This window comes from Harpegnathos saltator, unplaced genomic scaffold (genome assembly GCF_003227715.2).
Source record: "Harpegnathos saltator strain DR-91 unplaced genomic scaffold, Hsal_v8.6 scaffold491, whole genome shotgun sequence".
Classification (NCBI taxonomy): domain Eukaryota; kingdom Metazoa; phylum Arthropoda; class Insecta; order Hymenoptera; family Formicidae; genus Harpegnathos; species Harpegnathos saltator.
This window is the reverse complement of record NW_020230306.1, coordinates 856,457-876,106: the sequence shown is the minus strand read 5'-3', so window position 1 is coordinate 876,106 and position 19,650 is coordinate 856,457. Positions and strand designations below refer to the sequence as shown.

Genomic DNA, 19,650 nt, shown 5'->3' with positions numbered 1-19,650 from the left:
CTGAACACATGCCTCTTTCTAAGACTGTGGTGAGAAATGTATACGTATATAATTCCATATTATATTTTTAACAATTTATTGTGAAGCTTGCACAAGAGCTTCTGCGACTTCAATTGCAATAGTTGCTTCGGCTTTATCCTTGTCCGACGAGGCCGATGAGAGTTGTTGTTGTGCTTTGCTAAGAATATCTTTTGCTGCTGCATTATCGAGATCTTCTACTGGATGAGCTTCTTCTGCTAGAATCTGCAGAAAAATAATATATCATTTCAGAATCTAGTTTTCATTTTGTGTTCATAAAGTAACTAGTATATACCTGTACACTGTTGTCCTCATTTATGGTAACAGAACCAGATGACACAAAAATCTTTTTAGCTGTGCCACTTTCTTCATAAACTGTAACTACTCCAGGCTTCAATACTGCCAGAGTAGGTACATGCTTTGGTAGAATACCAAAAGAACCTGAGAAGGAAGGGACATCGACCTGACGAATCGCAGCTTTGTCATAAAATACCTGATATCAGGAAAGGACAAATTAATTAACTCTTATAATTACAGTACTAGCTATAAATTTCTATTTCATCATGTTATTACCTGATTAGCGCCAGCAAAAGTAAATTTCATTTGATCACTGGCAGCAGCAGCATCTGCATAGGTTCTTTTTTGACTGCGAATGCACCTCAAGTAAGGACGCAAGGTACGAGCGATCGTGGCCATTTCGAAAGTGATTTTGCACTGAAAACAATTAATTTCTTTCAGAAATACATTCCCCTCGTGTTCACAGTGACATTGCTGAAGCTGTTACATCACAAGTATGAAACACACATATATAACCCGGTCTTTCAGTTCTCGGTGTTCAATGACTGTTTGATTAAGCAGACTTGAGTTTTTGCACCGTGATCTCTTACATTTTTTGAGCACAATAAAATTGTCATGCTCACCGTTTGCAATTATCCGTATAAGCGTTTAAAATCCTATAAATATCGCACCACCACTTCGACTTTTCGACAGAAACGACAGTGGCACGTAGCTATCGACGTGCAGTCGACAGAGAAGTGCGAATCATACTCGGAGATGTCGCTAGCGTCACGGCGTTATTTTATTATATTTTATTTTCTGTTTCGTTATATTGCATCCTAAAATTTATTTAATGAGTAAACGCGAGTATGAATTTAAGATTTGATAAAAAGGAGACGATGCAAGGCGATGAGGAGACGAGAAAAATCGTGACGATGAAGACAATGTATTTGGAACGAATAATCTCACCAACTACACTTTTTCTGATTTTCTGCACTTAGAAGGAGACAAGTACGTTTATACGCTAAGAAGAGAAAGAGAGAAACATACGATATAAAAGAGCACGAAGCGTGGTTGAAAGGGACACTTATTTGTATTGAATCGTAGTTAATGCAAAATGGCGCAGATATGAAAACGATGTGCAACGTACGGCAAAAAGAATCTGGATGTTCAACGGTTTAATCTGTAAGAAATAAGACATTATTACCAATATTTATATGTTTTAAAATCCAGTGCTTGAATCATTTTCAATTTATCGTTTCTATCATCTCTTTTCTAGTATTTTCCAACGATACTTGCTAAGGGATATTCGTTAACGGTCATTCACTAACGAGCATTTACCGAGACATATTTGATGAGAGGTGGTAAGAGTGATACAACGATCAGTGAGTGAATTCATTTACAATTATTGCATGATTAATTATATAGTTACTTGTGCGAATATTAAATATATGTATATCTCGTAGGATATATATATGTGTGTATATTTCATAAGACAGTACATAAGTTAGTACATAATCGGTTCCGGGGTATTTCGAACAATCGAGAATTCGAACATGCAAACAGTCGTATTTAATGGAATTTATAACGGAAAGCTCGCCGTATTAAATTTTGTAAAATTGGCTTAAGCAAATATTACATCGACATAATTGGCTTCGAAAAATTGGTATTTCTATTATGAAATATATATTCGCACAAGTGTGATATACACGAGGCATATCTTGAGTTTTGAGAATACTAACTCTGTAAATGGAATGAATATCTTTGTATATACATGTTTGGCAACAATTGTCATTTTAATTCGAGAACAGAATATATTTCTCGAGCGAATTGTCAATTATTATTTCTACTTGTCGTAATCGACATGTTTACACACATATTGTGTGTTCCAAGTAAGGTAACGTATTATAACATTATTATTATTATTATTATCATATCATAACATGGAAGAAAGTGCTGTAAAATGGAATTTGAACAAGTTGGAAATAGTGAGAAAAAATAATCAGAACTAATAGTTGAGAACGGTGGTAGTTGTTAATAGAAATTATGGTTAAATTTGCCTGAATTTATCATTATAATTAGGAGATTGTATATTTTCAGAAGATAACAATTTTATTATTATATTATATAGACATATTATAATATATTATATATAATACATAATCTATAATATAATAATATTGTAATATATATTATAATAACAATATATTTTACAAAATAACTTTTATACAAAGAAAAATCGTTTTCCTAGTCTCAACAGCTTTTTCTTTGGAAAATTTCTAGAAAATTATTCTTATCTTATATCTAAAGCGCTTAATTAAGAGACCAACGGTAAAGAGATGATGCAACTTTTTTTGCCCCTAAGTTGATAACATTAAACATTCTTTAACATTATTGTGCTATGTTACAAATTCGTCGTTCGGTTCACCTAAACGTCAACACAAATTCAGTGCTTGCATGTTGATTACGTTGGTAGGCAGTCCTCCGAAGCGTTATCAGCTTGCTCCCGTTGATGCCTTGATCTCAAGTGTCTTTCCAAGTCTCTCCTTCTGACCATTATCTTGCTGCATATACTGCACTTGTAGGGGGTGTCGCCGTCTGTATGCAGTCTGACGTGCTTGTTGAGATTGCTAGGGTCTCCAAAAGCGCGCTCGCAGAACGGGCATTTCAACGGCTTGTAACCGGTGTGTGTTCTGATGTGTATCTTCAGTCCGTACTTTCTAGAATAGAGTTTGCCGCAGTAGATACAACGATGACCTTCTTTGGACTTTCCTGCATTACTGACGATCGTCTCCATATCCACAGCAAGTGCATCGCTTTCCAAGGACGTCATCGTGGCTAGATGCATATTGTAAGACGTCAATCGGCTCCTGCGTATCTGTTCTTGAGGCACATAAGGCTTGAAGGCGGAATGTCTCGATGCCAATTCTTCGACAGGCGCCATCCGGTCCAACGAACTGGGTGAGACTTCGGTGGAGGATGAGCTCGAAGAGAGCTGGCTCAAAGACAGGGGTGAGAGTTGATTTGAACACGGTGAATCGTTTCTCAACGGCATTCCGGTATACATAGTTCCTGCGAGGATCGGTGAGGGCACGTTAATCGGCAACGTCATCGTCGGGTTAGTCGACGACAGCTCGAACGTGAAGCTCGTTGATGGATACAGATTGTTAGTTAGGCACACTTTTGAAGATTCCAAAACGGCGAGTCCCTTCGTCAGGAATGTCCAAATGTGAGTCTTGTCCAGTCGATTGCAATTCAGCGCTATATGTAGCTTCAGCGGATTCGGATACTCGAAAATTTTGCCGCAAATGTGACATACGTAGCTCTTGTTACCTATAAACGTTTGACATCAGTTAGTTTCAAGATTAGGATTAATAAAAGTATTATCTTTAAAATTAATACTTACTGTGGGATTGTTAGAAAATCGTGAGGAAATATCTTTCAATAGCCGCCAGGAGATTGGCGAAGGATTGTAAAATTAATAATTTGTACGGTCGAGAAGCTACGAGAGAAGCTATTTGAGTTTTGTAACTTTGAACTTACTTCGAATATTCATCGGCAGTAGAAAGGGTATGTTCAACATGAGCAGAGTCTCTTCGGTAAACCACATTTGTAACGACTCCCCCGCCTTTATGCTTCTAATAGTTTTTAAGGATATTCCTTCCTTAGTACTTATGAGTTTAACGTTACATGTGGAGATATCTTGTGCGATATCGATTGTTTTCAGCCAGCAAAGTGTACTCGTACATCCATCGATGCAATAGAGTCGACCTCCAGTTTCTGCGATCTCAACCTGAAGTTTTTGATTAGTTTTTGATAGATATAAATTTTTGATTAAAACGACAAAAGAATAATCTTTTTGTGTAAAGTTATCTCATACTCTTGTGCACTCGCGGGAGTTACCCCATTTCACACAAAGAAATACTTTTATAAATTAATAAATATCTTTTATAAATGAGATATTTTTTGTAGAGGAAAGTATATTTTTCATGTAATGTTCGTTTAATGTGCAATAAAATTTAATTTTTATTCCAAATAAAATAACATTTTTAGACATACAGTCATCATATGTACTCTTTTGCGATCCGAGAATCTATGCATGTACGATAATATATGCATATAATACATAATTTATATTACACAACTGAAGAGTTAAATTAAAATAAATCAGAGTTCATGTTTAAGCTTACGAGAGAGAGAGAGAGGGGGGGGGGGAGAGGGGAGAGAGAGAGAGAGAGAGAGAGAGAGAGAGAGAGAGAGAGAGAGAGAGAGAGAGAAAGAGAGAGAGAGAGAGAGAGAGAGACGTAAATATTTTTGCCACATACGTGTTTAGCGACGGAGATGCTTCTTTGTGTTAATGTATTGACATCGATGACTTCTGTCGAAGAGTTTTTGCTAAGATTTCCAGCGGCTCGAACGGTTGTCGTCGTACACGTGTTAGATGATACGAAGTTAGTGTATCCTCCCGGCACGTCGATTGCTTCCTCAATTCTTATCAGCGCGTTCTGCGATACCACAGGGTACATCCTCGGAGTAGGGATTGTTTGCGCACAAACGTCTTTCGTGGAGTCATTCTCTCTGCTTTTCTTGGCTTTAGACTTCTCTTCGGGGAAGTTTCCCAGGATTATGCCAGAGAAATGACGTTTCCTCGACCACGTTGGTAACATTGGTGAGATAAAAGTTAAACTGTAAAACTTTCCACCGCTGGAACACCTTTTGTATCTTTGTCGCCGCGAGATGAAATTCGAAACTCACGATTCGCTTGCACGAAAACCGAACGACTGTTCAAATTCATTCGTGTTCAAAATTTATCTCCGGTAAGTTTGCATTGAACAATCAGGAGATCACGATGAGAGATCAAGTTGTCAATCGATGTAGAGTTGCATATCGTGTATGCTCCAAGTACGAACTGTGTGTCGTGTCTAGATCAAATTGGCTACCGGATGAAGAATATGCCAGTACCACTCTTCTGCGCAAGTCTTCCACTACCCTGTGAAACGTAATTGTATTCAAAGAGTCGGGCCGCTGTGGCGGCCCAACCATGCAGAGTGGGAGGAGCAGACTTGGGGTAGTTGTTGGGGATTCGCCACGTGCTGTAGTAAGGTGCATCCTTTATTGTGCACCAGCTAGAAAAGTAATATTGCGCCATCTCTTTGTAGGTCGGTTAAAACAAATATGGATTCTGTAGATTTTAACACAGATTTAGGGATTAATTGTTATAATTAAGATATGTGTGCGGTTGTCTTAAACGAATAAGTATTTTGATAACCGTAAACTCGAATGACATTACTATGATTCTTGCTTTTGCTTCTTCATTTGCTCCTTTATCAGATGTGTACAGCATTTGCTAATCGATAAAGAGAAAAGTAATCCTGAGGAAAAGACACAAGTAAAACATGAGTGAAAAATATGGAATAGATTCTTTGATTCGTGAAGGGAGAGTTAGCACATTTTATAATGGGGAATCAAGTGAAATGTTTTTTTTTTCTTTTTTAATTTTTCTCATGTATGTAACTTTTTCATAATGCATTTTTGGTTCTATGAAACGTATCACATAATGTATCAATGTGAATATATCACGAAGATATTGACACTCTTTAATGTCGGAAACTCGCTGCGAGATGTTGAACTTTATAACAATTAAATACAGTTGGAACGTTACACGCTTACATAGCTTCGAGATCTCTTAGTGACTAGAAGTAGAAGTATATTCGCGATCGTCATATCTCCGCTTGGAGGGATTAGCGAGAACCAACAACGAAATTAGCGCCTATCGTCTAGTATTTGGTGTCACAATAAATACATAGTGCCATGTAAACGAATTCTAAGGTCGTACATAAGAAGTGTTTTACCAGCCAACAGATGTAAGACGCATACAAGTATTAGTATTTAACTCCAAATGGATTTTTAAAATCCATCTTCCACTTTGTTAGTTGATATTAAATATATATTAATATTAATATATAATGTAATATATTAATATTGTAATATATTAATATATTAATATTAAAAAAATATCTAAATTTATTTTACATACTCTCACTTTTGTATACACACACACATATATGCATTTTCCTATATTAAAAATAATTTCCTCCAAAAGTTAACGCAACTATAAAAGACTTTTAAAAAATCGATTTCATACGTTTTACTTGTGTTTCTTCACATATGATGAATCGTCGTCTATGCAATGATGTAGTTCATTTAAATGAAGACGACGTCGCGCGTCTTGATCTCGGTTGATCAGTCAGTAGTCCGGCGTACGCGATCTTGATGAAGACACGGGTGTGATTCGCGGGTTGGCAGGACACAATCAGGAGCGAACTTTAGTACGCTCGATGGGGCTATAAAAGCCTCATGTGAAAGGACATTGTTTGGCTCAGCTGCGGCCCACTGTACGTCTCCATGCGAGTGCGAGGGATCGGTCGAAAGGTGCATCTGAATCAACGGTTGATTAGGAAATTAAGTGGTTCATTCTTCCCGACGGTCCGAGCATTGATCACATGGGCGCGATATCATTCAGATTTGCCTAATCTTTCGGTGATCTTGATGCGCCCAGCACGACCCGCCATTATCCTGCCAACGCGTATTTCCCTCTCTCTTTCTTTTTTTCGTCGTGTACTATATGGATTATCGCGTAAAACGTTCCCCGCTGAACGCGACGCATTTTTCGCTTTCGCCAACGACATGATTAATCGCACACGTGATAAAATGATCGTGGCCAGTCGAATGTTGATACGAAAACGTCAGGTTGGTAGATTTTGCAAAAAAAACTTGTATTTCATGAGCGAACAAACAAACTATTGTAGTTTGATCATTTTTATTTTTCAAGAAAAGTTGATGAAAGTTTCGTCATTACTAGATGACAAATGCTCCTAATTTTTTAGGAGTATCTACGCAAGAAATTATTTATAGATGTAAACTTTGACGAGGATACTAAGGGAACAAGTACAATGTTTTTCTTTTACGACTTTGTGAAGGAAAATTCGACAAATTCTGGTCCCTGACAAGGAACCAGAAGAGGGGCATGGTTGCGAATTTCTTCCATGGCTGACGTGATTCATCCGCATGTATGGTTGGACCAGGGAATGACACGAGTGTTCACAAGCCGCACCATCCCTTACACGCTAACCCCTCTCTGGTCTCTAGAAACTCGAGCGCGAGTGTGTTCCGCCATTCTCTCGTGCCCCAATCTTTGCGCCTAAATGTGTGCGGCAAGTGTTCGAGCCCCTTGTGTAGTTCGTGGGTAGTAAACAGAAGAGCGGAAGGTCCCAACCTAGTCAAAGGGTGCGTAGGTATCGGGAAGACTCCTTAGAGAACGAAGAAATGCGAGAACAAACGTGATATTTGTCCAATCTCTCCGATATATTGCAATACATCGACGACATTTGTTCGACCATTCTTCAGGCAATTTAGTCAATATTAAATAGTTGCGAAATAACCTTAAAACAACGCTCTGGACAATTTATTTCCACGAATAACGAATTTCTTTTAACAAACGGAACGCCGGTGACGTCAAATCTACCTTTACCGCCGTTTGTTGATAAATTTCGCCTTTCGCCCGCATCCAGGCGGAGGGTCGTACCCTCTCTGGTTTCGTCTCTTTCTAAAATCAGGGTGCAATTCAGACGACCGCGAGCCAGCAAGCGAGCAAGTGTTCCGCCGTGACCAATGGGCCCTTTGCACGCATGTGTGCGCTTCCCAATGCGATATTAATATCGCGATTATCATCTACGTATTATCGTTGCACCCTCGGTGGGATGCTCAAAATAAGCCTACGCGGAAGCACCCTCCACCGGCCTTGTACTAGCGTACGTGCTGTGCACCAAGCACCGGGTGTGCCGGTGTACGACGAGACGCAAGTGCATGTCGTTCTTGCGCGGGAGAACGCGCCATCGTTAAGTCCAACTAAGAAACTTGCACTTGCAATTTTATACGTATTACGACAAGCAAATACCTTTCGGTGTTGGGTCGGTAGGCGGGAGATACATCGGTCAAGAAATGTTATTTACAAGTACGATATTATGGAAATGAAGTTTGTTGTGTGAAACGTCGTTAATTACACACATATATATATATATATAATATAAATTTATTTCTTATATTTTTATTATATTTTATTATATTATTATCGTCGTTATTATTTTTATTGTCGTTAGAACAACGTTAAATTTCATTACAGCAATGTTCTCTCGTTACGTTTCTCACAAACAGACACTCGATTTCTGCGTGAAAATGCAAAGCTACTCGCGAGGGAAATGACGCCTGGTTAATATAACCGTGCGCCGTGCGAATGAACTTTCTGTATTATATCGTCGTTATCGACGAGTGCGCGTTTGCATACATTTCAAAGCCCGAGGACGCGATGCCGCCGCGCGCGTGTCGAGCCTGAATTGGCGGCGCCGATGGTGGGGATGCGCGGACTTGGATCCTTTTACCACGGGAGAGACGGAACAAATCTCATTGTCCCGCGTCCCTCTATGCCGCATAACGCAATCGCGCTAGACGCTGCGGAGCGAAGCTTGAATTATGGTCGCCTTTGCGGGGAGGTGGCCCATAAAGGTGATTCGTCTCGGTTCTGCAAGTGTCGAAAGTCTCCCTAATGCTGTCTTGCGCGAGAGACGGTAGCTTATGTATTATTGATATCTCTCGCGAGTGTTCCGCCACTGGCGGCCTTTATCTCGCTCGTTCGGAGATGCACTAAGCAAGTTTTCTTTAACATTTTTTTTCTTCATTAATCTCTACGCGTCATTTTTTGTACAAGTCACCTCGTCGTGTCCCTAGTTGTCAGAATTATATTGAAAGCTTACAGAGCCATTATTGGCATTGTATAATTTTTCACACGTAGCGTATCCTTGCGGAAGAAAGAAAACAATGATTACACTTGCAAAATTCAATTTGAGCTGATTCAGACATTTTATACGTACTCGCAGGGAATCGGAGAGAGATATCTCTACGTCGCGTACTACGCGAGAGAAGTTAAAGTGCACTTCCGCAATGCACGTGCCGTCGACATATTGCCCGTGCCCCGCAGAAACGAGTGCCGTGTAACACGACACGTGACCGCCGTATGCCCCATGTCCTCCATCCCTGACGGCCCGTGTCCCGTGATTAAGCCAGTGTTTAACCATTATGAACTGTTTACTTGATTTTAAGAGTCAATACTATCCACTACTGTCTACGGGTAAACATTAAACTATGTCAGCGTCTCGTTTTCATCTAGGCGGGTGAGCAAAGCGAGTACGCGCGCGAATTTTGCAATTTTGCAACGCACAACATTTTCGTGCAAATATCCATTTCCACGAGTCGTCATGTAACACGTGCATGAGGTAACATTGCTCAGAAGAGCGCGTCGATCAGTATTTTTTTATTTTGCGCACTTCTGAAGCGCGAGTTCCTCGAATTTGCACGTGCTACATTTGGAGGGAGAAAAATCACGTGGAGACGCAGGTGACACGGGTCACATGACAAAATAATGTTGGATCCCTCGCGGCATATCGGTCCCGTTGCATCGGACATCTTTTACCTCTCTTCAGCCCTCGTGGTGAGTCGGCGTCTCCCCGCTGCTGCCATCCCTGTCCAGCCGAAAAACACGAATCACTTGGCACACAAGTTTTGCGCGTATAATGCTCGGTACGAGGACGTACCCCCCTTGCTTAATTTAATCCAATACAATATGTCCCCTTCCCTTACCCCGCTGTCTCGCCGCCGCGAGGGGCGAGTTAAACCGGGTGGGTGGCTTTTTAAAACTGTGCCGATCTCAATTCACCGTGAAACCTCATCCTATTATGATCGATCTAATACTGATTGGAGCGGACAGGTTTTTTTTTTATTTTTGCGGTGTACCGGCGCCCAAAAATGGATATCAGATGCTATCTCTTTCTCTCTCTCTCTCTCTCTCTCTCTTCGGTATTTGTTAAGATAATTCAACCCTTGAGATAAACCAGGCTTATACTGACCCTAGATATTGCCAATGACCATACCTCGAGAAGAATATTTCTTTCGATAAATATACATGAAAAAAAGAATTGAGCTTTTTAATTCCGGAGTAGATATAATCTTTAATAAATATTTCTAGTTAAATGTTTAATTTTCGTTGTAATTGTCATAACATCAATTTTTTATCGATTTCATTAAATCCGACGAAAAAAGTTCAAAATTACAGTGGGTAAAATAAAATACTTCTATAAATTGTTTCTACTATTAGCAATATTGATATAAAGCTATTTATATTGAAAGAAATCTTTCGACAGAGACAAGGACAGACATATCTTGCAATTCGTGTAAAAGATATACGGATGTTAATTTTGGCATACTTTTTTTACGTATTATTACAAGCAATTTTGCTGTAAAATTTTATTAATCTTTATTGTTGTTATGCTTCATTTGACTAGAGATATTCGACACTGCTATTGAATCTTTATTGTTCTTTGAAATAGTAGTCTAATTAGAGAAGTGGAAATCCTGTTTTAGCGACGCTATATTTTTACTTCTGACTCAGGAAGAGTATAGCCAGCTGCGGCAGCTTGTCTATGTGGATTAGAAGATAATCCACGAAAGTTGAATTATCATTCACTAAGACTGGAAAGCATTCTTCTGCCTGGAAGTTTTGCTAGAAGGTAGTGTTGTGTATGTGTGTGTGTGTGTGTGTGTGTGTGTGTGTGTTGTAATTTACTGGAAATAATTCAGAGTAGAGATCAAGGAGAAATATGTTTCGCGTACCAAAATTTTCTATATTTTTATTTATTTCATATGTACTAAATTTGGATGATTTCTTTGAGCTGGCTATAAATAAACCACAAGTTATATTTTGGAACGTAATCAGCTTCTTAATCCGCCTCGAAAGCGTTGTGCAGCGTTATGCATTCGCAAGCCAGACTGTAAACTGTAGACAAATAAGTTATTAACACTACGTTCTAAAAATAATTGAACAGGGATATCGTATAAAAAAAACACTTGAGTATATTATGGAAATATGAGAAAAGAAAAAAGGAAATTGTTTCGCGGGAGAAATATTGCTGCGGCGAAAGTTATTTTTTCCGCTGCATCTCTCTTTCTTATGACAGATTACGCCGCGCTGACTTCGAGAATCGATAATTAATTTCTGATGGGTCTTTCTCGTTCGTTTGCGGTGGTTACTGTTTACCATGGGGATCGCCAACGCGGCGCTGACCTGTCATGGGGTTCGAGCGGAGGAGATGGATTTGTCGCGCAGCTGTGTACACTGCTTAATGTAAAAGGCACCGGGCTCGGAGATTGGTCCCGTGCTGGTCGAAGGTGAATCCCTAAATCCAAAGCTAACTATGGCGTGCCCGTTCGTTTTTCAATCGTAGCGCATGATTAACGCCTATCGAATTGTGATAGCGATCACGAAAGTTACTCTGTCGGATTATAGATCTCGCTCCGTCCATTTTCCAATTACGCTTGACGCAAACCATGAGCGCTAAAGAAATTTTGTTTTCTTTTCGCAGCTGTGAACGTTGTATTAATTTCAGTTTGTATCAGTTTGTCAATATTAATTAGATCTCTGCATTAATTTACCTCGCTATATCGCGTCATGGTTTTCGATCGTCGGTGACTGATAATTCGCAAAGTTGTCGTCAACTCCACCACCCTCCTCCACGCTTTCCTCGGCCACTCTCTCTTTCTTCTCTCTCGAGGCGTCATATTCCTCACCGAGTTGCCGATAGGTTTGTGCGCGGTTTTCCAAAATCTCTCTGATGATCTCTATAAGTGTCAATCAAATCCCATGATGTCTGACAAAGCAAAAGACATGGACATTTTTTCGCTAATTTGTCACTTGCTCTCAACTCACCCATCAGTAATTCTCGGCTTTCAATCATGTTACCCATTTCTTTTTTCACTTCCTTCATTAACCACGGCATGAAACCTTCCTCGACATCTGAAACACGTTCATGTTGGTAATGTGTTGGCGTAATACAGAAACTCACAAGGTAAATAGTGGATATTACTTGTTGATTCTGTCTTTATCAGTTTAAAAATAATAAATGACACGATACAAATTTTATATATATATATATATACATATATAAATAATGTATGTGCATAATATTTATAGTGCATTTCATAGATAGCAAGATAATTTTTCTTATCAGTTTCTGTTTTCATTAGAACAAAAATAATATAAGGTCCAAAGAGATTGAGATTGAATAGAAATACGTAAAAGAGAGAAAGAGAAAGATTGTATTATTATGAAACGATTCCTGACAAAATTCTCTGCAACATATCCAAAGCCCATCGAAATCCCAACAGACTCGGCGAATAAAAGGAACTTCAGGAAATTCAGGAACCTTCGCGGTCAACAAATTCTGGAAAGATAGTTTTTCTGGTGAGCTCACGAACCGGCTTTGATCTCGTCCAATAGGTAGCCAGACATTTTCAGGCCTTCGAGAACCGCGGGCAAGAGTTCGGCGATGTATCCCGTTAACAATACCGCCGCCGCGACGCGCTCTTCGGTTTCCTGTTGGACCTCCATCGCCTGCTCCTGTTGTTTCAGACGTCGATCCTGCGGATCGAAAACGAATTTGCTGTTTCACCTTTCCTCCGCGATAGATATACAGAACTGTTCGTCTATCTATGATAATGTAAAAGAAACCGACGGTGGATTTGAAGCGATAAAAGATCAAAGTAAAAGATATCGGCACCTTCTGTTCTCTAAGTCTTCTGTCCTGTTCCGCTAATCGTTGCTCTTCAGCTTTCTCGGCATCGCGCAGTTCGAGGAATCTCCTTTGCTGCTCCCTGAGAGCGGCGATTTCTTCTTCTTCTAAGACCTCGATCAGAGCTTGCTCGATGGTTTTGCCTACCAACACCTCGAGAATCGGTTGAACCTCGGTGTCGTAGTCGAAGAGCTGAAAATGTCACGGTAAAACAAGTTCACTTGAATCTAGTATTCCAGTCCATGTTTCTTTTCGTGTAAACACACCTCCCCGGGTTCGATTTGAGTGCAAGCGTCCTGACCAGTCTTGGGTGCGCAATACCTCGGCGTCACCGGTTTCTCCAAGAAGTAGTCGGTTTGCGTGGCTACCTCGGATTCGTCCGGCTTCTCGGCCAGCTTGAATACGTAACGTGTCGAGATTAAAATTTACCGTACAATTCGTAACGAGCGTGTTAGGAGAATTGAGAGTTCGATTGCATAGTTGCGAGATTCTGGGGAATCTTGGCAACTTCCCTTTTCTTTTTGCACGGGACTCTACAGATAAAGCTTTCAATTAACCTCCTCGAGAAAGACTTCCGTTTGCACCGGCTCGTGCTTCCTGCCGGGAACCGGCGGCGGCGAGCCGATCCTCATGACGAGCGCTTTGGTAGCTTGAGCTTGAGCACGCTTCCGCGCCAAGTGTCTTCGTCTCGCTTCCGCTTGCCTCGCTGCGATCGACTGTTCACCATCGATCTGCGTAGATATGATTATTGTGAGAAAACTGCAGCCATGGATCTCGCCGCGCTCTTGGGAAGTAGCACATGGTATGCACTTACGAGAGCAGGTACGGAAGCACATGTAGTTCCACGAGCCACGCGGTGATCAAACATGATGTTCCTGAACGGAACCGGTTGATCGCTGCAAAATAACGGTCAACTAAACGATAAAATAACGACGGCACTGCTTGACGCGCGCAAACAAATCCGAGAGAAGCTCAGCAGAGCCGAGTGACTATTGCGAGACCTGTCGCTCTTGGGCAAGCATCGATAAATTTTGCGATGAAATCGGTCTTCGTGATATGTACACACGCCTGTCTTTAATATACTTCATTTTTTACCACAATCTCGCGCGGATAAGTCTTAAATTGTATTAAATTATATTAAACAATTACTGCCGTCGAGACTTCCCCGTTTGAGTGGCTGTGTGAGTTTATTTTTAACTTTCGATCGAGGCAACAAAATCCTTCTCGCTCTGCTCATTCCGCCAATCGTTAAAGTATATTTTTATCAAAAGTTACAATTACGACAGAGATACGCCTGTCGTTCGTTTCGCCGACGAGGCGTACGTTTCAGTCACACTTGTATAGAAACGAAACGTTATGACGGGGACGTGCATGAATTTGCTACACGACAACTTGCCTGTTAACGATCGCGACAATATCGTAGGAGTAACATTATTATATTAACAAAAATAGCGTAATAGTTTTCTCGTCGACAATACGTCTTCGACGTCGTCGACAATACGCGTCGCGGTCCGATTTTCTCTACGTAATCGCCCAAGTAGGTTTTGACACATCTGAAATCAACAGTCCTGTCGTCGAGGATAACAATGGAATCACCGTACAGAGTAAAATCGATTGTTTCTTTTTTGTTCGGAACGTGTGCACATTTTCTTATCGAGTTATATCTAGCGGTGTGTCGGTAGAAAGACAAACCTTGACGTGAGAGAGAGAGAGAGAGAGAGAGAGAGAGAGAGAGTTAGATTATCGTATGAGGATATGAAACCGCTCCGGCCAAATTTTCCGTGGACATTCGTGGACGCGGTGCACCAGGAGCGACAACGGCCCACGGAGGGACTCGACTGCGACCTCACGCGCGCGAGAATAAATCGGGTCGGCGAGAAAAAAAGTAACAGAGAAAAAAAGAAAGAGAAAAGCGGAGAAAGCAGCTGCTATCAACTAAGGACCAGTGATAAGTGTGATGCCACTTGTAAGGTGTTTTCGTTACCCGCGGAGCTTCGGCAGCGAATTCGTCATGCCCTCGATCGGTTCCAACTTTTTCGGTAAAGCTCGCGGCGCCTGCGGGAATCTGCTAGAAAAACAATTCCCGCTCTTCTTATACGCCCTTGTCCTCCCCTCGAGTGCCTCGCCTCGTCCTCTTTATTCGCGCGCTTTTAATCTCGCGAGCACATTCGCGGACTCGCGGACGGGCAAGAACGCATTCAAAGTACGAATAAGGACGACAGAAGTTTTTCGTTTCTTTCTCTTTTCTCCACGCACGGGGAGGAACGTTAATCGGTCGAATTAACGTGACGATGAGCGAGCCCCGAAGGCGTTTCAATGGAAGGTGACAGAATTTCTGCTTCTTGGGAGCGAGTTTGATTAATAACAATCAAACCCGAAATCCCGCGAACGCAGTGAAAGCAATGAGCAATCAGAGGATTCCCATTCCCACAGGATAATTAGTGCTATGGATAGGCACGCGGTACAGGAGATGAACGTTCCTGTCTTCCGGAAACAATGGACGCGTAACAAGGTGGTGGATTAGCCACCGTGTCGCTCATTACCGCGTGGCTCGCGTCCCGCGCGCGTGGGACCCATTGACGTTATATGTTGCTTATGTTACATATTGTTATATATAACGTCTATTTTATTTTTCATACACACGTAACATGTCTGTCCATCATACCTAACATATTGTTATATATGACATATTCAACATATAACAATACATATATCCACGTCATCGGTCAGCCAGTAGATCTGCCCCCGACTGTAAGAAGCAACACGACACCGACATGCCGATTGAACAGCGGGACAACCGTCTATAACGTGATCGTGCTACGTCACGCAGCGTCACTTACGCCGGCTCGCTCCTCTTGAACCTCCTCACCCGCTCGTCCAAGGTCGAGGCGGCGATGGCGGTGGCGTTCATCATGCCGAGGGAGAAGTCCACGGTGGCCTTGAGGGCGGCCGGGCATCTCGCGTTGTGGCTGCTGTGACGTACTTCCGGCCTTTTGGCCAGTGACACCAGCGACTTGAACTTGCTCTTCAGCGGACATCCGTCCGCCGCCGCCGCCGCCGTCGTCGTCGTCGTCGTCGCTTCCTCGTCGTTTCCAATGGGCGCGATGCCGAGGAGGGCTGCCACTTCCGGCGGCGGCATTAGGAATTCACCGGTCTTCACGGTCGTGATGAACGGCTTCTTCTGCGACATCAATTTCCTCGGAGACCTGCGGCTCTGATCGGCCTCGGCTTGCTCTTGGATCTTCTTCAGTTTGGCATTCAGCACCTCGTTGAAGTCCTCCGTCGACAAGGCGATGCTGCTCTTAGTCGTGGCCGGTCTCTCCTCGGCGCTCAGGCTGTCCTGGCTCTTGCTCTGATGTTTCCTCCGCAGCGGATTCGTTTGGTTCGACTGCAGACTAGCGAGGACCAGGTGATCGTTCGATTTGCTGATGCGCCTGTGGCGACTGTAGAGATCGTTCCTCATGTTCTCGAGCTTCGTGAGCCGCGTCGCGCTCGTTTCGTCCTCCTCATTGATGTGGAGGAGCGGCAGGCTTGAATCCAGTCCATCCTTCTGCAGAATCGTGAAGGCCGGAGGATTCTTCGCCTCATGGTCGAAAGACCCCACGTCCGTCGGCGGCGCCAGAGTGGAAATGCCGGCCGGCATCCTCCCGATTTCTTCAGGCGCACGATCTTATGGCGGACATGGCGAATCGATCGCTGGCGATCCCGATTGCACGTGTTTAGCCTTTCGAGCGTGGTGACCCTTTAAAATTTCAACCTTTCTTATTCTCGCTCTCCTTCGTCCTCTCTTTAATCCGACTTTGCGTCGATCGTATATAAGTCAGCACACATTATGCAAAAGCGGATAATTGCGCCAATCACAGGAGAAGTAATTGCCGCCTAGTCATCGCTTATCGATCGCTCGCAAAGTGAGAACAGTCGATATGGCAGCGGAGCCGCCGAGACGCACAGCGTAGCGCCCGTAATTATTTATTTAATTATTCATTCGCCGACCGGAGTCACGAGACCAGATTGTGAGTAAACTCGCTCAATTACGGAACATGGACAACAATCTCGCGATACTCTCTGCACGCTTGCGGAGATATACTCCGATAAAAAAAAGATTAGTATCAATAATATGTAGCAAAATATCAAGAATGACGGAAAATTCGAATGCACGACGCTCGAGTTAACGGTGCGGTGCAACATAAAGAGTGTTTTTGCAATCGTCTATTCGACGCGAAAATAGTCGGCTCTTTTTTTCGACAAGTTTGACAATCTCGATTTTCGGATGACACAGCTCGGTGTGGATAACACAGCTGTCGCCTAATGCAAAATGCATCTCAAGCGCAGCAACTGTCGCGAAAACACAAGCGGCAGCGTAAACACCGAGAGTTCGCTCGCGCGTCCAACGGCGATCGGCGATCGGAAAACTGCTCGACTCTGTTCGATCTTCTTAAATACGTACTGTACGAAATTGGCGCGAAAGCGGCGGTTCTGCTGGCCGCGGAAGCTCGTGGATGGAAAACGTCGTGATGATACGTCGCTGAGTGTCGCCGCGGCATTACTGACCGGCTCGCGGGGTGGTTCAGAGACTGGACAATGTCCTTAGAATCGACCGATATAGAGCGCAGTCATGTTGCACGTATATTTTCGCCCGGCCACTCAATAACGCTGACCACCGCGAATGTTGCGCATGCCTAAGTCCACTGGCAGAGGGTGAGTGTAGTGTTGGGCTCTCCTCTCTTTTTCTCTCTTTCCCTCCCCCTCTCTCTCTCTCTCTCTCTCTCTCTGTCTCTCTCTCTCTGTCTCTCTCTCTCTCTCTCTCTCTGTCTCTCTCTCCTTCTCTTTCTCTGTGCCACCCGCCTAGGGAGCAACCAGCCTGGGGAACTTCCAACCTTAGCAACACCTTCAAGGTGAAACGACACATTTGATCGCGCCGGATCGCTGCGAAGGCTCGGCTCGACGCCCGCACGGTTTGATTCACGCTTCTGATAATGAAGCGCGAATCGAACCGTGAGTGCTCGGACTTTTTGCTCCTTCGTTGTGTGTTCTTCGCTTTCTCTCTCTCTCTCTCTCTCTCTCTCTCTCTCTTTTCTTCTCCTTAATTAATTGTAGCGGACGAGCGGCGGAAAAGGTTAAAGTTGCTCGAGCAATCGTGTTGTTGTTCCTTATCCCTCGGCATGCTAACCCTCTCGAGGACATAGGCGGTCGCTTTGGTCTGGTAGCAGATATGTATGCGGGTTAGTTGTTTATTAATGTAAGTATGCGCACGCGATAGAACGTAGGTGGGAAATGAATTATGAGATGAGTAAGGCATTTTGTTGGTGTACGACTTATGCAAATATCGCGCATGGAAATTCGACTTTGAAATGCGACTGCACGAGAGGGTAGGGGAGAGAGAGAGAGAGAGAGAGAGAGAGAGAGAGAGAGAGAGAGAGAGAGAGAGAGAGAGAGAGAGAGAGAGAGAGAGAGAGAGAGAGAGAGAGTGTGTCGCTTGTTGTTTTCCATGTAGCAACACTTCGTCGCGATCGTTTACCCCGAATAGAACTCTATCAATTTACAACTGTAGCGTCGTATTATCGCGCGTCGACTTCCGAGAGAGACGTGACTTCAGCGCACTTTACGCGAGGTCATACGAGTATCGCGATCATCCGCGAGAGTGATCTCGTGTTACCCGCTGATACCATCACGCCCGACATTTACGCGCATAGCGTTTATTAAACCAGCTGTAAATTCTATTCCCAGCCAGCGGAAATGGCCGACGCGGAGTCGCGGCGTTCTCGAGAAAGATCCCGCAAAGACTGCCGTTTACACGAATTTCACACAGGCGACACGGTTGCACAACTCCGGTGTCAACGAGTGTGTGTGATATACAAACTAGACTCTGTCGTTAAAATCCAGCTGATGTTGTTATTGGTCGAGTTTGTCTTAATACATTCCGAGAAAGTATTGATTCGTAACGAGTCGACCGGTCGAGATCGAAAATATGATAAACGCGGCAAATATAACAAGCGCGAATTTATAACCAGCGAGGAAGCAGTTTTTTGTCCTTGCATGATCATAATTGCGCGATTGGCCGATTTTTACGCGAGCACACCGTCGTAAAACCGCGGGCTTACGATCGCCAATAGTAGCCCATGCTACCGTGGTGCGTTATCTCGCCGTTGGCTTTTTGCGTACAATCGATCGCCCGCATACTTTCCCGAAGACTCTCTGACGGAAGGAAAAGATTCTCGCTCGCCTGCCCGCGGCTTCAACTGATCCCACGTCGAATTGACGAGAAACGTACTTAATTTTTACTTTAATGTAATCGTACGCGCAATCAAGCTGACCGCGCTTGCTCGAGAAATCCGAGTTGGTCGAGTCGTAGCTGGATTTTGTATTATTAATATTAATGCGCTGTGCGAGTAGCCTTGAGAGAATTCTCCCCCGGCTTCACGTGTCTCGCGTCGAACGTCGCGTGCGATTATATACGTCAGTAAGACGTGAATTCCCGCTGTCGGTGGTGCGATAAAGTAAGTGGGACACCTATACGCATGAATTTGTCGGCTGTTTCTTTTTTTTTTCCTACCCCTCGTTCGTCGGCTGAGATCGAGGGCGGTTTTGCGCGGCGTCGCGATTCCCTCGAATGACGCGCGGATTCATCGTGATCGATCTCTCTGAATTGTTTTATAAGGAATTGACGTTCTCATTTGAG

General features: G+C 43.0%; 3 protein-coding genes and 1 long non-coding RNA gene across 9 annotated transcripts; 1 reads left to right on the top strand and 3 right to left on the bottom strand.

The window, feature by feature from the left end:
* Positions 1-60: 60 nt before the first annotated feature.
* Positions 61-1,131, bottom strand: ATPsyndelta (ATP synthase, delta subunit). 2 transcript variants are annotated; one of them, XM_011143537.3, is made up of 4 exons: positions 939-1,131; positions 592-732; positions 314-511; positions 61-243 (listed from the first exon to the last, which is right to left on the bottom strand). In XM_011143537.3, exons 2-4 carry the CDS (start codon positions 712-714, stop codon positions 76-78), a joined length of 489 nt encoding a protein of 162 aa, XP_011141839.1. In that variant the 5' UTR covers positions 715-732; positions 939-1,131; the 3' UTR covers positions 61-75. The 2 variants fall into 2 exon arrangements, with proteins under 2 accessions (XP_011141839.1, XP_011141840.1); XM_011143538.3 differs by having other exon boundaries at positions 823-1,060.
* A 269-nt stretch (positions 1,132-1,400) lies between these two features.
* On the top strand, positions 1,401-3,234 carry LOC105184640 (uncharacterized). Its single transcript, XR_849893.2, has 3 exons — positions 1,401-1,479; positions 1,574-1,679; positions 3,100-3,234. It is a non-coding gene; the product is annotated as an uncharacterized LOC105184640 (long non-coding RNA).
* On the bottom strand, positions 2,598-5,222 carry Prdm13 (PR/SET domain 13). The gene is made up of 3 exons (XM_011143539.2): positions 4,620-5,222; positions 3,838-4,087; positions 2,598-3,627 (listed from the first exon to the last, which is right to left on the bottom strand). The coding sequence occupies exons 1-3, from the start codon at positions 4,959-4,961 to the stop codon at positions 2,759-2,761; spliced, it is 1,461 nt and encodes a 486-aa protein (XP_011141841.1). The 5' UTR covers positions 4,962-5,222; the 3' UTR covers positions 2,598-2,758.
* Positions 5,223-11,005: 5,783 nt separating this feature from the next.
* On the bottom strand, positions 11,006-17,630 carry Rsph3 (Radial spoke head protein 3). 5 transcript variants are annotated; one of them, XM_025302459.1, is made up of 11 exons: positions 17,419-17,630; positions 15,812-16,713; positions 14,956-15,039; positions 13,786-13,867; positions 13,529-13,702; positions 13,238-13,366; positions 12,960-13,163; positions 12,658-12,820; positions 12,110-12,196; positions 11,836-12,021; positions 11,006-11,179 (listed from the first exon to the last, which is right to left on the bottom strand). In XM_025302459.1, the coding sequence occupies exons 2-10, from the start codon at positions 16,612-16,614 to the stop codon at positions 11,840-11,842; spliced, it is 1,908 nt and encodes a 635-aa protein (XP_025158244.1). In that variant the 5' UTR covers positions 16,615-16,713; positions 17,419-17,630; the 3' UTR covers positions 11,006-11,179; positions 11,836-11,839. The 5 variants fall into 5 exon arrangements, with proteins under 5 accessions (XP_025158244.1, XP_025158245.1, XP_011141843.2 ...); XM_025302460.1 differs by having other exon boundaries at positions 11,158-11,765; XM_011143541.3 differs by having other exon boundaries at positions 11,158-12,021.
* Positions 17,631-19,650: the final 2,020 nt, after the last annotated feature.

Excerpts from the sequence above, each read along its gene's own strand:
- ATPsyndelta (XM_011143537.3), bottom strand. The coding sequence starts at position 714 with ATGGCCACGATCGCTCGTACCTTGCGTCCTTACTTGAGGTGCATTCGC. Across the intron at positions 512-591 it reads CTTTTGCTGGCGCTAATCAG|GTATTTTATGACAAAGCTGC; the intron begins GTAATAACATGA and ends TCCTGATATCAG. Across the intron at positions 244-313 it reads ATGAGGACAACAGTGTACAG|ATTCTAGCAGAAGAAGCTCA; the intron begins GTATATACTAGT and ends ATTTTTCTGCAG.
- Prdm13 (XM_011143539.2), bottom strand. The coding sequence starts at position 4,961 with ATGTTACCAACGTGGTCGAGGAAACGTCATTTCTCTGGCATAATCCTG. Across the intron at positions 4,088-4,619 it reads GCATCTCCGTCGCTAAACAC|GTTGAGATCGCAGAAACTGG; the intron begins GTATGTGGCAAA and ends CAAAAACTTCAG. Across the intron at positions 3,628-3,837 it reads ACTGCCGATGAATATTCGAA|GTAACAAGAGCTACGTATGT; the intron begins GTAAGTTCAAAG and ends AAACGTTTATAG.
- Rsph3 (XM_025302459.1), bottom strand. The coding sequence starts at position 16,614 with ATGCCGGCCGGCATTTCCACTCTGGCGCCGCCGACGGACGTGGGGTCT. Across the intron at positions 13,164-13,237 it reads CTCAAATCGAACCCGGGGAG|CTCTTCGACTACGACACCGA; the intron begins GTGTGTTTACAC and ends TGACATTTTCAG. Across the intron at positions 12,197-12,657 it reads ATTGGACGAGATCAAAGCCG|ATGTCGAGGAAGGTTTCATG; the intron begins GTTCGTGAGCTC and ends AACGTGTTTCAG.